A 14,922-nucleotide genomic window follows, 5' to 3' on the forward strand; every position below is an offset into this window, starting at 1 on the left:
CATATAAGCAGTGGTTTTAAAAAATAAGGCAACAGCTCCATAACCTTCACAGATTAAACTCAAAGTCCTTCCAACAGCAGATCCCAAATTCATTATGCTATGCCATGCATTCAGGCCTTTGTCAATGTTATTCCCTCTGCCTGGTATACTCTTTTCTGACTTTAACTGGTTAATTCCTTCAAGATTCAGCTCTTCTTCTGCATTCCATAGCACCCTGATTGGGTGCTCTCATAAATATATTCGATAATTGGAATATTATCATTCTATCTAACTGAATGTTTGTTACTCTATCTCTTTGTAGACTAAGCATGGATAGTGGTTTTCAATCTCATATATATGACGCCTGAAATACGACACACTCAATAAATGGTTGCTACATAACCAAATACCCCTTTCATTCTGAAAATGAATAGCACCATATTCAAATTCCCTTTTTTCCTAAAAGTGCAACTACAAGAACTTATAATTGAAGAGACTTTATTTCAAGAAACAAAGAAATAAAACTTTTCCTTTCTTCTCCTTAACTACTTAAATGTCCATCAAACTTTGTATTTTCACGAGGATATTAGAAAACATGAATGATTAGAACACTAGAAAGAATAATTCTGAAACTAATATTATCTTAGTCCTATTGATTAGACAATTCTTGAAATTCACATTTAATAAACTACTAATCTTTAGACTGAGTAGGATAAATTTTAGCCAATCAATCAAGTTACCTAAGAAAAATGAAACAAAAGTGATTTTAAGAGACAGCAGACTGGAAAAGTGAAGAGTATTACATAGGAAGACAAGGAACTTAAATTTATGTTCCTATATTACTTCTTGGGAGGTATATGGGAAAGTCACAATCATTCAGTTTCCTCTCTTTACCTATAAAATGGAAATACCACGAGTATTATTTCATAGGGTTCTTAGGAGAATTAAATAATCCATGCCACACCAGCTAGTAAAGAAGCTATCAAAGACTAATTCTGCACTTGTGTAAAAGAAGCTGAAGAGGCTCGTACCGGCCAAAGGTGGAACGATTTAAGCATCAATAAGGATAAGAGCTGCAATGGATTAAAAAATATCAAATAGTTTAAATACTTGAGTTCCTGACGTTAAAAAAAAATTAATCGGTCACTTTTGGAGAATGATTGGGAACCAATTTTTTATTTTGAAAACTAATAATAAAGGGATAGAATCAACCAAATAATAGATGAGGAAAAGCTTCTCTTTATAGAATTATTTCAACAAATATATGGAAAAAGAATCATAGGGTAGGAATAATACCATTTTGCAACCCCTAATGAATTAATGGATCTAGGTAATGATCACCAACAGTTACTGCTAACGTCAGGAAAACTAGAGGCAATCAGACATTATATGCCTCTTTATAAAGAATACACCATTACTACCTATAAAGTAGTCTTGCAAACAAACAAAAATCTGAACTAGTGATATAAATAAATCCCTAGATCCAACCCAACTTATAAGAAATACAGAGAACAAAGGAATATGTTATATCATACCACAGGAATGCAACCAGTGAAGCCCTGACTGCAAAACCCTATGGGACAAATGATTTCTTCAATAAATTGAAAAATCAAATAGAGCTAAAAGAAGAACTTACAGAGATTTAAGACAAAGAAAGCAATACTATTTATACACTTGAATGACAAAAGAAAGAAAGTGATTATCACAAAAAACCATATAGTTCCATATAGTTCCTCTGATGGGGATGGGATTGGGAGGGGAATGTTGAGGGCATCTCAAGTGGCTGGCCAGGGTCTACTTCCTGATATAGGCAGTGGTTATAAAGGTGTTCACTTTATATATACTTCATTAAACTGTACTTTTTTGCAGTTTTCTATATTTGTGTTATTTTTATTTAGCACAACAAAAAAGTTTTAGTTTATTGTTATTATTTATGCCTACAGCACCTAGTCCTTCTAGGTGGTCTCCCATCCAAGTACTAACCAGGCCTAACCCTGCTTAGCTTCCGAGATCAGACATCGGGCTTGTTCAGGGTGGCATGGCTATAGACCATGGACCATGGCTCCACTGGGGCGTGAACCCAGGACCTTCTGCAGACGTGCTAACCGCTACACTATGGAACCACGTCCCAACAAAAAATTTAAATGGAATGATACTAAACCCAGCGGCTCTATAATCCTACTCATGCCAATTAGTCTTCTCCCCAGTTGCTATTGTTATATATAAACTTGAGAAGTACTAGCATTTGGAAACCTGTGAAACATAATATTTATAATTCTTCAAAAAAAGGTATCCACTAAAGTGCACTCAATGATGTTAGCTGTATTGTTATGGATTTATATTGGAAGTAAGATGAAAACCTCATACTTACTAGTTTGCTGCTGCTGCTGCTGTGTATTAAATCCTCCAAATCCCAGTCCAGTTCCCAAACTAGTACCTAAACCAGTACTAGTTCCAGTTGTTGTGCCAAAACCAGTACCAAATCCAAAACCTTTGTTCTGAGTACCACCGAAGAGTCCTTTGAATGAAAAATTGAAATTGTGTAAGTTAAAAAAAAAAAAAAATCTGACCTCTAGCTCATTTACTTCTACAAATGAATTATGATTGCTCTTACCCGTAGTGCCTGTGTTAGCTGGAGCAGAAAAGCTGAATGCAGAACCTGCTGTTGTAGATGTTGTCCCAAATCCTCCAAACCCACCTAATTATAAAGGGATAATAAAACAGAAAGAATTTTTTGTATACGTTAAGAAATAACTTTTCCAATTATTTTACAATTGCTACATATAAACTATACTGATCTAATTTTCCTTTCTCTACTTTCAACATCATTTTTTAAAAAAACTATTCTACTAATCAAAAAGTCAATATGTTGTATGAAATAAACGACTGAAGTAGAAGTACCACAATGCAATATATACCCTTCAACTAAAGGGGTGATTAGGTTATGGCTAAGAAAACATGTTAAGCCTATTGACCTGTGTTTCACAAACTCAACTGCCTACAAGATTTAAGCTATCTGATAACATTAATGAGTGGAGCAGACTGGGTATTTAATGACTGGTACAACTGTTCAAGGTGAACAGTTTTTAAAACTGGCAGCAGTTCCTCAATTCCAGCAGATTATTGCTGCAGGAGAATGGTAGGTTAGCAGTGCTATATACTCCTATTTTTCCTAAGAGAAATAGAAGATTTAGATTTTCTATGTGAAATTTACAGAATTTTTAACCCTAATTCAATTCGGTTATTATTATTATTATTATTAATGTTTTTTTTTTTTTTTTTTTACAACGAATTCAGATGTTTTTAAAATAGTGTGCCAAATAGATCGTAAAGGGAGAGTGTACTGCCAGTTTGCAGCCTTGGCTTTGGTCAATTAGTTTACATTCTACTTTAGCTTATATTTCTACCTAATCTCCACTGACACTAAAGAAAACATGCCAATATACTGACCTCTATACAACAAGAATGTGTTTCTTGAAAGAAGAGATGAGGGAAAGAAAACCACATGTAGAAGGCAGTGGCAGGGAAGCTGACTAGAGCTATCATAGGCCTATTTCTGTACCAGTTTGGCATCTCTGACAGATATACAAATTTCATTTTTGAGTAAGTGCAGAGATGAAATTATCTTAACTATATCTAACTTGACATATGAATGGAATGAAATACTAGCCAATCTAAAATCGCTTTTTTTTTTTTCTTATTGTCAGTCTTTACCTGATTATCAATGTGGTGCCAAAAAGACTTTTAAGACAAATGTTTGAACTATTAGTACTCTCTGAGCTCTGCCACAGGTTTTTTGGAATTCTAACTTTTAATCTCATGTATTTCTGGTATAAGAGACAGAGATTCATCAATGCTGTGACATAAAAGATTTGAGAAGGGAACAACTCCAACCCTTTGATATTCATCATGTAATTCTGGTATGGAAAATTACTCAAGAATAGACTGCGTGTTACATGCAGGCACAACCAAATACTCTATTTACTGTAGGTTCTGTTGCAGTACTGCAAACTGTGAACATTTTTGCTAAAAATCACCTCAAGTATGAACATTGTTCTTAATCTTTTTCATAACTCCACATTTCCATAGAAAAACTAAGATATATTCTGAATTGGCTACATGATAAAAATATCAGCCAGGATCTTATCATTCTCTATAATACCAAATGTTTATTAGTAATAAACATTTGGAAGGATACAAAATAAAAAAGTAAAGAAGAACTTCTATCAGCCCTTTGCTGAAGGCTAAGTTAATGAACATATACATAAAAGTACTTAAAACACAGTTGTATTATCACAATTCAAAACTTAACAGTAACAACTCCAAATGAACATGAAATCAAGCAAATACCAACAGGTTTATTTATTATTGGTGAATTACAATACAGCTGAGTGGCTTTATTCAGAAACACAAATTTCAAAATAATGTTTCTGATTTACCCAATGCCAATTTTAAGCAAACAGAGAAAAGTAAACATACCAAATAACAGCAATGTGTGATCACTTTAAATATATCTTAATGATAATGGATTATTTTATTTCTGGAATTTTCAAGGTTTCTTCCAAATGTTTTCAAATCAGATGGCCAAGGTGATATTCACACTGCAGTAACAAGTGACTGCACAAAATACCAGACTTCGAAAATAAGTTTTAGTATATAAGTGTTTACCAAATGCATATAATTGGCATGGGTATAAGTGGCATAATGTAAGAGAATATGGACAATAAATTCATATACGAGCAGCTGAGGAACAAGACTTCTATTGGGTCATTGTATGTAAAGTATACATAGACCTATTTTAAATTTATACATATACAGACACATTATAGCTTGTGTTTGCAAAATTTCCAATGAGCTTAAAAGAATTCACCTATGAGCTTCATAATTAATTCTTTGATTACGAAGATGTCTAGCCTACCTTTTAGAACTCAATGCTGACAATAAATCGAATTGCTCTCTCTGATCATTTCTCAAATTATTCAGTAAAGAACTGGGTATCCTTTCTATAATTACATAACTTATAGAATATATACTAATTTGCTGAATTGAACAAATACATTATTATTATTATACAGATCAAAAAACAAGACAGGTTACTGCTGTTCGTATAAGACTTGTTCTCTTGGGAAACACAAGGACAATCAAATGAAATTCCAATGAAAGATGCAGGAAAAATGGAAAAAAAAAAAAAAATGACTGCAGGAGTCCAAGAATCCCAAGAAAATGGGCCTGAGTGTTAAACTTGTACTTTGGAAGAGGTATCTTATAATTTGGAAGACACATTCTACTCAAAATAATAATCCATTCCAAATTATCACTTGGAAGTTACATTCTGTTCAGTTAAATGCAAACTTAACAAAGGAACATTATAATTTGCGAGACTTCTCAAACCTAAATCCTTTAAGACAGTCAAAACTTGATAACGAACGTTTTTGATTCGACGTTACGAGAGAAATTTCCTTTCCTTATTAGACAACTCGCTGTTCTTTCCCAAACTCTAGGAACCACAAAATATTCTTGGACTCCAGCTCCCAACATTCGTTACACATACGATCCGCAGTATCTACCTGCACTTGCCAGACTGTTACCAAAATTGAACGGAGTCGCCGAGGTAGTAGAAACACCGAAATTCCCAATATTAAAGTTCACTGCAGGATTAGCAGTTAATCCGAAACCCCCAAAATTAAACCCACTGGCGGTGGAGTTGGCAGTCTCAAGCCCACCAAATCCTGATAGGCGTGTAGGCAAAGAAACAAACAAACAAAAATTTAAAAGGGGAGAGGGGAAAGAAGAAGAAGAAGAAAAGGAAAAGAAAGCGAGATAAGGATTAGAAGAGTCTGCAGGAAGTTTCACAGAAGTGAACAAAGACAAACTTTGACTTTGCTCCAAACAAGTTAAGAAAGCGGAGGAGGTGCAGGGACAGGAGGAAGGAGCAGGAGCGTGAAGACCCCTAGCGAGGACCAAAGGAGCCAGGGCGAAGGCCCCCGCCCCTCAAGGGCCGGGACCCAGGAGCCGCAGGGGTGAGCCCGAGGGACGCCCCCAGTCCTATCCTCGCCGGGCCCAGCAGCTGGAGCCATGTGAGCGTTCCCGCGGGTCCAGGAGGCTGAGGTGGGAAGGAGAGGGCGGGTCTCCGGCAAGGGAACTGAGGAGCCGCTTCAGGTCTCTACGAGTCCGACTCTGCGGAGGCGGGAAGCGAACCCTAGGAAGGCAGAGCCCTGCGGGGACCCACACGCAGCGTGCGAGCTCCAGATTGGGCCTCTAGTAGCCCCGTGGCCTCCCCAAGAGCCGCCTCGGCCCACTCCGCCGCCGCGAGTCCTTTTCTGAAACCCTAAAGCCTCCGCGCGGGCAGGATACCCCAGGCTCCCCAAGCCGGAGAGTCTCGGACCGAGGGGGCGGACCAGAGGTCTTCCCTCCTCCCCAAGAGAAGGTCTGAGGGTATCACTCACCCGCTGGGGCCGCGGTGGCTGCAGCGGTGCCCGAGGTGCCCGAGGGAACCACAAAGTTGAAAGCCATATCGCGGGTGCAGAAGACCAAAGCGCCGCTCCCGCGACACTCGGTGCACTCCTCTTTTGGATCCGGCGGGGAAACTGCCCCAGTAACACGGAGTTCCGCCTCTTTTCTGGCCTAGCCTATGAGGCCTGAACTCACGAATGGTGTAGTGGGTGGAGGATGGAGAAGGAACGCCCCTGTCCCTCAAGCTTCCGGGGGCTTTATGGCTTAAGGCGGCGGAGAGTGTCACAACCGAGGTGAAATGCTGGGAAGCTTGCAGGGGTGTGCCGCCCTTACAAGCTACCTTAGGGAGGTCCCTTGGAAAAGATGTGCAGGAGACTGCACGCTTGTGTGTAATGAAGACAGGATAGGAAAGAAAGCCAAATCCTCATCCTCCGTAGTGGGAAGCCCACGGGTAATGCTAAACTGAAAATTCACGAAGCATCGTGTCATGTACAGTCATGAGAGTAAATTGAAAAAATAAAAAATGGATAAACGTGGTGCCTCTGAGAATGATGTCTCTCTAGCTTTTTAAAACTAAAACCTTGTAGAATTATTGGATCCTTAAATCTACATGCTCGTATAACTAATAAAAACAAATAACAAAAAAGCCATTCTATCAAAATTACAAATGTCTTTGGACCCAACAATGCTATCTTATAAATTATTTGGCAAATTTATGTAATACAAGGTAATTTGTTACAGCATTGTTTATAAAAACAAATGATTGGAAACAAACCGGTTTGTTTAGTTACATATATACAAAGGAATACTATTCAGACATGATTGGGAACTGTAAAGCTCTTTATGTAATGAAAAGAAAGATTTCAAAGATAAATTATAGGAAAAAAAATTTAGAACACTACAATTTGGGTGGAAAAAAGAAGGCTAGAATATATAAATACACATGAATGAGTTCCTTGACAGGTCCCTCTTCTTTGTCTTTCTCATATTCATCTCCAAGTTCTACACATTTTGTCTTTCAAAGTACTTCCAAAATACTTCATTTCCACTGCCATCTCTCTGATTACCTTAATCTCTTGAATAGACCAGGGATCAGCAAATGGGCCAAATGTAGGCTGCCGCTTATTTTTGTAAATACAGTTTTTTTTGGAACACAGACACATCTGTTTGTTTACCTGTTGTTTATGACTGCTCATGCTAAAAGAACAGATCTGAGTCACTGTGACAGAGAGGCTCACAAAACCGAAACTATTTTCTATGTGGCCCTTTACATAAAAAGTTTGCCAACCCCTATCTAGATGCTAGTAGCCCCTGCAGTACAATGAGCAAGACCCTCAGACTGTGACCTGGCAGTTCATTCTGGCTTGCCTAGAGAATAAGCTAGCTGTGGCTGGGGGGTTCCCCTTTCTCCTAGAGGAAGGGACTGCACCCAAGCTCAGGTCCCACAGAACTGGTGTATTTTTCACCCCAGCAATGGAGATTGTAACATTCTGTGGACAACTGGCATTCCCAGACTTCCATAAAACATTGGCATCCCAAATCCTAACTACTTGTTGCTCAGCAGCTTGTGTATTCCTCCACTGACAAGACATCTTCACCCTTGCTCTATAAAAAGGAGGACAAGAACTGAAAACAAACAGTGCTCTGGCTCTCAGCTTGCCTTTGCATAGGATGACAAGAAGATGAAGGGGTCTGTGCCTTATTTTTTCTAGCTGCCCCAGCCCTATAAATTTTTATTTTCCACAATGAAGCCCATTATTTAACCCATGTTATGTGGCTTTGTGAAATTCACACTTGAGGCTGGTACATGACACCCAGACAGGCTTCATCTTACACACCAGTGAGGACTCCAGAGAGACACACCTAACTCAACAGCCTCCTAATTGTACTCCCTACATCCATATTGACTCTCTTCTAATTTATTCACCCTGCAACTAGAGTGGGTCTTTCTAAACAAACCTTTCATGTCTCTCATTTCCCACTGGCAACCTAATTTACAACACTGCAGTGGCTTCCCATTGCTTTAACATGGCTTAATGATTCCCAATGTTGATTGGACCCCTGCCTTTCTCCAACCTTATCTGACACTATTCTTTCCTCTCTGAACTCCAGCCAAACATTTCCTCAGTCCCTTCTAAACAAGTTCTTTCCTACACCTGGGCACTTCCCATTCCCTCTGAAATTCTTTGCTTTGTCTAATTAACACCTATTCTTCAGTCTCAGCCAAATGTAACTTCGGTCTTGTTTCCAGAGCATCTTGAAACTTATTTGAAATTTTGCATTTAGATGATTTGTTTGCCGTCTGTTCCCCCACTAGACCATTAGATCCATATGTCTCTTTTTGGTCACCAGTTGCCTAGTTTATAGTGCCTGGAGTAAAGTGGCTGCTCAGTAAAATTGGTTGAACACATTATTTTTAAGTATAATGTAGAAAGAAGCCAGACCCTAAAGACTACATATTGTATGATTCTATTTATATGAAATGTCCAGAAAAGGCAAATTTATAGACACAGAATGTAGATTAATAGTTGCCTGGGGTTGGGGTAGAAATGGAGATTGACTGTAAACTGGCTTGAGGGATCTTATTGAGGTAATAATGTTCTAAAACTGCACAGCTCAAATTTACTAATCATTGTATTATATACTTAAAATGGGTAAATTTTATGGTATGTAAATTATACTCCAATAAAGGTTTAAAAATAAAAAATATTAGTTGAGTAAATAAAAGACTATAGTTATTATCAGAAATGGGACTTCTATCTTGTGTTAAATATGTTCATGCTTCTGGACTTTGTATTCTATACCACTCACCCCATACCATACTTTCTCAATTATTGTTCATAGGTATATGTTTTAATATCTGGCAGTACATGTCACCCCTTATTAGTATTCTTTTAAATATATTTTCTGGACTTTTCTTGCTCCTTGATTTTAAATAATTTGGCTTGGAATGTTACAAAGTTCTAGTTGTCTCTATATACCTTTGAGTAAGCAGAAATAAGAACAAGGAACTTCCCTGATGACATAAACAATCTAAAATGAGATCTAGGATTTCTAGGAAGCACATATGCTAGGGATCAAGTGTCTTTAATACGTAAGGACATTTGTTAACACTGAGCTAGGTATTTTATGACTGATCTGTATATGCTCTGATTTCTGACATATAATGCAATACTATTGGCACAGAAAAGGTTTTAAAGGTAATCTAAATTTGGGGATTAATATCTTTAGTTCAAATATCCCCAGAAACAAAAGTCCAGTATCTGTCCAATAGTTCTCTGATTCTCTGCAAAGCCCTTCTAGGTGGATTTGTCAGTATTTTAGTTTGTGTTTATCTGGAAGCAGACCTGAATAAGGTAGATTATTTATGAGTAAGCACCAGTGAGGGGGTGTGGAGAGTGAGACAGGGAATAAAGAAATGGTAATAGGAAGCAGTTTCCATTGTGAGCATTCCTAGTTGAAGAACCCTGTAGAATGAGCCCAAGAACTGTCCCTCTGAGGACTGGGACATTTATCAGCTGACTCCTGCACCCTTCGGTTGAGCATTACCCTGGGGGTATTAACCCCACTTTGCTCCAGGGCTCTGGAGAAACCCCTGAGGAGAATGGCATAGCCAGGGACCTGTTTGAAGTGAGAGTTGTCTAGCTGCCTATAACTGTGCGCCACAGTTGAGCTGAAATTAGAGGTGGCCCAAGGGGTGTGACTCAGGCCTGCATTGGACAAGAGGGCAAAGAGCATCTTTCAAATGAAACTCCATAGACAACTGGACATCTGATGACAAAACATAGAATTTCCAGTATAATTTCATATAAAGTTTTTTTATTAGTGAAAGATATTGCATTAAGGACAGAAATAAACATTTCAAGGATAACATGAAATGAACCAAGTGTACAAACTACATGGTCAGTATTCTCTTTAATAGCCACATGCAATTAACTACAGTACAGTAACAGTGCCCAGAGGGCCAAGTAGAAAGGTCATCTTCTGCAGAACTCATACCTTCAGCAATTTAAATAAAAAAATTAGTCTCCCTTAAGTAAAACCCCGATAGGGGTTAGTTGTATAGTACTTGCTCCACTTGACTATTAGTGATTTTTCCAGAACTTAAGGAAGGAAATAAAGCCTAGTGGAAAAAGCCTACAGCTAAAAGTGGCAAAGCCCACTTCCTGTTCTGCGTTCAACTCCCAATTTTCCCTGAGAGAAGTGAGGTAACCTCTCTCTGTTTCGTTTCTCCCTAATTTGAGTATCATAGTACAGGGCACCAGTGCTCTGTGATTGTGACAATCACAAAGACTTTGGGGGGTTTTTCCAGGATGATGGCTCCAAGAAAGCGAACATGAGAAATAGTTTATTTTCAACCTAAATCCATTCTTAATGAATCTATACTCTCGACTGCAATTTATAGGTTTGCCACAGACTTCTCAGAAGGAAAATATCAAATGTGACTTTAAGCCAAGTTAACTATTAAGTATCATATGGAAATAATGTTTTTGGTCTCCCTGCCTCTGTGGAATTCAGTCTTAAGGTGTATCATTAACCGTTATCATTCATAGTATTTAAAAATTTCCTCCTCACAGATGATTATATTCTGATAATAGAATGAAGCAATGACTATGCTCTGGTTTCTCAGTTTTATTAGTGTAGATAAGTGGATAAATAAAAGAATAAGATATGCCAATTATCTAGTTAAAGATTAAAAAATCTAGATATTTGGCTTATTGAAGACAAAGTATTTTCAACTTAATTTTTCACACTTTTGTGATTTGGAGTATCTATAGGTTCTATCTTAATTTATAGAGATGTTGAAAATTTAATGCATTGCCCCTTCAAGAAGGAAAACATATCACAAGGGAGAGAAAACTGGGACAAGTAAACTAAAGTGATTTATTACCCTCCGAGATCAGAAGCTGTATTTGTAAAATCCATGGCTTTTTTTCTTCATTAGTTTACACTGAAATCCAGTTTTAAATAAAAAGTCCTGTAGAATTATTCAGTTGTTAATAAATTCTATGTGCACTTTGCCGGATAATTGTATAGGTTTCTCAATCGAAAATGAATATTGAACTTTGAGAATAATAATAAAAATAAAGCCTTTAAATATGCTTGAATTCTGTGGCATATGATAGTTCCCAGTCCCTTGACTTAGGTTACACTGAAAGCCAAGAGGTTTTCTGGAGAGAGGTGGCCCCACTTGTCCCAGTGGACCTTTCCTGAAAGCACATTCTGTGCAATATTTTAAACCACTGTAATTCTGTCAGTAAGATAAGTGTCACAGGAAGCGTGGGGCACATTTTTCTCTATTCTGTGAGTGACAGTGAGCCATAAAACATCGAAAGGAACTGAATCTGAGGAAAGAACAACTTATAAAAACAATTTCAAAGTTACCAAAAAGATGCCCTAGAAAAAATGTCTCCTTAGTAGAATCGACTTCTGAAACTTACATGCAACTTAAGTTGTGGATTGATGGATTTCCTATACTTATAAATTATTTCACAAATAATCACAATAGTATTATAATTAATACAGTATCATATTTGGCATGGGTGATGTGTGTGTGTGTGTGTGTGTGTGTGTCGAGGGGATCCGTTATTGATTATATTCTCCCAGGAGCACCTTTCCACATCAAAATCATTTCAACCAAAAACATAAACTATCCAATCTCAGAACTAGCACTTAGTTCTACTCTACATGAAATATCTGTACATGTGCTCACCAACATTATCTATGCATTCTTTCAATTCACAAAATTACAAGTAGAAAATCCTTAGGTGCTTATCGCTATTAACTCATCAGTACCTTAGCCCACCAACCCACTCCCTACTTCATTCCTATCTAGTATGAAAGTAGTTGGAAGACGAAATTATTTTCCTAGAGGAATTAGGAACTGATGACCAGCATGAAATGCAATATCTAACTTTTTAAAAGAGGAAATTAGATACATTTGAATGATGTACCGAATGAGGCTTCCATTTTACCCTGGGTTCTGAATTCTTATTTACTTCTGGTTTGGGGGTGAAATGAATGAAGGAATACAACATAAAATGGTGTTTATGTATTTTGAGTACAAAGTCTGGTGAATGAAGCCTACCCAATAGGTTAGACCAAACAGAATTAACAAATGATACTGAGACATTAAACCACAACAGTGGTCACAAAATTCTGGAGCTACCAGCACTCAACAACAAAAAAATTACCATACAAGAGTTTATTAAATACTTGCTAAACATATGAAAAACAAAACAATTTGTCAGGGACTACAGGCCAACTTTATAAAGCCCACTGGCCAACATGTCAACCTGTTATTTAATCTCCGGCCAGAATGTCCTCATCACTTGCAGCTCTGGGTCTTCTCCCTCCTCTCACAATGGGCAACAAGCCTGTGAGGACACGGACAGTTTCCCCACGTGACAGTCCAGGTCAGCACAGCTCAACACAGTTCCTTCACCAAGCTCAGGCCATGGTTAGGTTCGTATGAGGGGTGCTCTTTCATCTGCAGTTCCCTGTGACTCAGAAGAAAGAGGACAGTGAAGTTAGATGCTCATGTCAGAAACTTCTCCCCATGTGAAAAGCTGAAGGAGGGGAGAGGAGAAGGAGAAGAAGCTGATAAGAAGGTGGTCATCCCACTCACCTCTTTCTCCTTTTGGCCTGCTTCTTGCTCTTCCTTGAACATTCAGCCCTAACCCTCTTAAAGAGGCCTGCTCTGACCACCCCACCCCGGATCCTGGAGCAGCCCCTTTCCCTGTACTGACTCAGACTGTAACCCAAATTCACTCTACTGAATTTGCCTTCTTCCTGGTTTGAAATCTACCAGAGAACAATATCTTGGAGATCATGTGGGCGCTCAATAATTGCTTGCTTGTTAAATACATGAATACGTGAGCAGTGACAACATTTACATAGACTTTCATCTGTGCTTACGAAAATCTCAGTAACTGTATAGAGTCAGACTGGAAGATCCACAGATGAAAGTGGCAAAATAGTTGCCTCATACCTGATTCACACTAACGTGATGGGCATGAGTTAAGAGACATACTGGAAGAATGTGAAAAACAAGGAAATCTGGGCGAATTTAATTCAGATGGTTTCAACCTATTTCATTTGATACTTCACATGTGCCTAAGATGCTTAGTTGAGGCAGCCAGGAGCGGGGGAAAAAAAGACAGCCTTTGTTGCAAAAAGGGAAGCTACTGAGAATTTAAGAAAGGCTCCTAGAGAATGGGTTGAAGGGTTAAACAAGTACAAATGAGTAGTTGATAGATGAGTAGGGATGGGGAGCACAGCAGAGGGAATGCGGTTAGGTTTAATGTAATGGCTAGGTGGGGAGCCAGAGGAGAGAAAAGGCAATTGTTTTACAAGCTATATAAATGTCTAACTAAATGTGCTGTATACTTGAAATCAATAATAAAATAAAATTTTTTAAAAATCAAGAAAGGCTCCTACATAAAAGGCTCATTGAAGGTATTTAGACCCCTGGGTTGGCCACTTAAGGCTGGTCACTTAAGGAGGTCCAGCTAACTGTTTATCCCATCCATTTGGGGTTGTTCCCATCCCTCTAAGAAAGTAACTACAGCCCCTGTGCTAATCATTTATTATTCAATGATGACTCAGTGGTAGGTATCTTCTGCTAATATATCAGGGATCCTTTCCAACAGGTCTCTGGTTGCCTTGCTCTATAATCTTACAGCTATCTTACCATACAACTAATGTTTATTGAGCTCTTACTAAGTGCTAACACTGGGCCAAGTGCTTTATGTTTACTACATCATATAATCTTCACGAAAACTCCTAAGAGAGGTCCTAGTAGTATCCCATTTTCAGATGAAGAAACTGTTTCTAAGGTCACACAGCCATTAAGTGGCAAAACTGGGATTTGAACCCAGGCAGCCTGACACCAAAGCCTAGGTGCTTAGCTGTTATATATTCTTCCTCTTCTTCCAGATTATTTTCAAAGATGTAAAGCTCACTCCCAGGGATTCCATTCCCACCAAAAGAGCCCCACACATTGAACAATACCACTCTATCATCCCTCCTTCTTTGACACACTTCCCTTGCTTCTCATTTTGCCCAGTAGTAGCATAACCAAGAAATCACTACGCCCAGCAGAAAACCTCAGAATCCACCCTAAGGAGCCAGCTGGCAGCCCTCCCACTGAAGCCCAGTTGAATTTCTCAGGTAAAAGTTATTCAGTAAGAAAGAAGCTCACCTCATCCCCGGATCCCTGTCCTCGGCACGCGAGCCACGTGAAGACCAAACCAAAGAACACACCCAGCGCCATGATGATGTAGGGTATGTTGGTGACGATCAAGGTAGTGTCAACCACAGACTTCAGTCGACTTGCAGTCTCTTTATCAATGAGAACACTCTAGAGTAGGGGCAGGATGAAGCAAGAAAATGGTATTGCCTTGATTACTAAAAATCAAGTGCATAAAGTTTGTTGCAATATCTTTCTTTCAAATCATTAAACACAATTTGGGTATGTCCTCCTGTTAG

At 38.4% G+C, this 14,922-nt stretch overlaps 1 protein-coding gene, 1 long non-coding RNA gene and 1 pseudogene across 4 annotated transcripts in view; all 3 read right to left on the reverse strand.

The window, feature by feature from the left end:
• Positions 1-6,579, reverse strand: part of NUP54 (nucleoporin 54) — a 29,929-nt gene extending 23,350 nt beyond the window's left edge. For all 3 annotated transcript variants that reach the window (XM_011360559.2, XM_011360560.2, XM_011360561.2), the window contains exons 1-3: positions 6,426-6,579; positions 2,594-2,677; positions 2,351-2,497 (exon numbers count right to left, since the gene is read on the reverse strand). In XM_011360559.2, coding sequence (XP_011358861.1) covers positions 2,351-2,497; positions 2,594-2,677; positions 6,426-6,492 — 298 coding nt within the window. In that variant the 5' untranslated portion in view covers positions 6,493-6,579. The remainder of the gene's footprint in view (positions 1-2,350; positions 2,498-2,593; positions 2,678-6,425) is intronic.
• Positions 1,914-2,029, reverse strand: LOC111739996 (annotated as a pseudogene).
• A 3,655-nt stretch (positions 6,580-10,234) lies between the features above and the next one.
• Positions 10,235-14,922, reverse strand: part of LOC105292362 — a 6,777-nt gene continuing 2,089 nt past the window's right edge. Inside the window, exons 2-3 of the long non-coding RNA XR_002780427.1 lie at positions 14,636-14,794; positions 10,235-12,932 (exon numbers count right to left, since the gene is read on the reverse strand). This is a non-coding gene — a long non-coding RNA (uncharacterized LOC105292362). The remainder of the gene's footprint in view (positions 12,933-14,635; positions 14,795-14,922) is intronic.

This window comes from Pteropus vampyrus, unplaced genomic scaffold (assembly GCF_000151845.1).
Source record: "Pteropus vampyrus isolate Shadow unplaced genomic scaffold, Pvam_2.0 Scaffold56, whole genome shotgun sequence".
Lineage (NCBI taxonomy): Eukaryota > Metazoa > Chordata > Mammalia > Chiroptera > Pteropodidae > Pteropus > Pteropus vampyrus.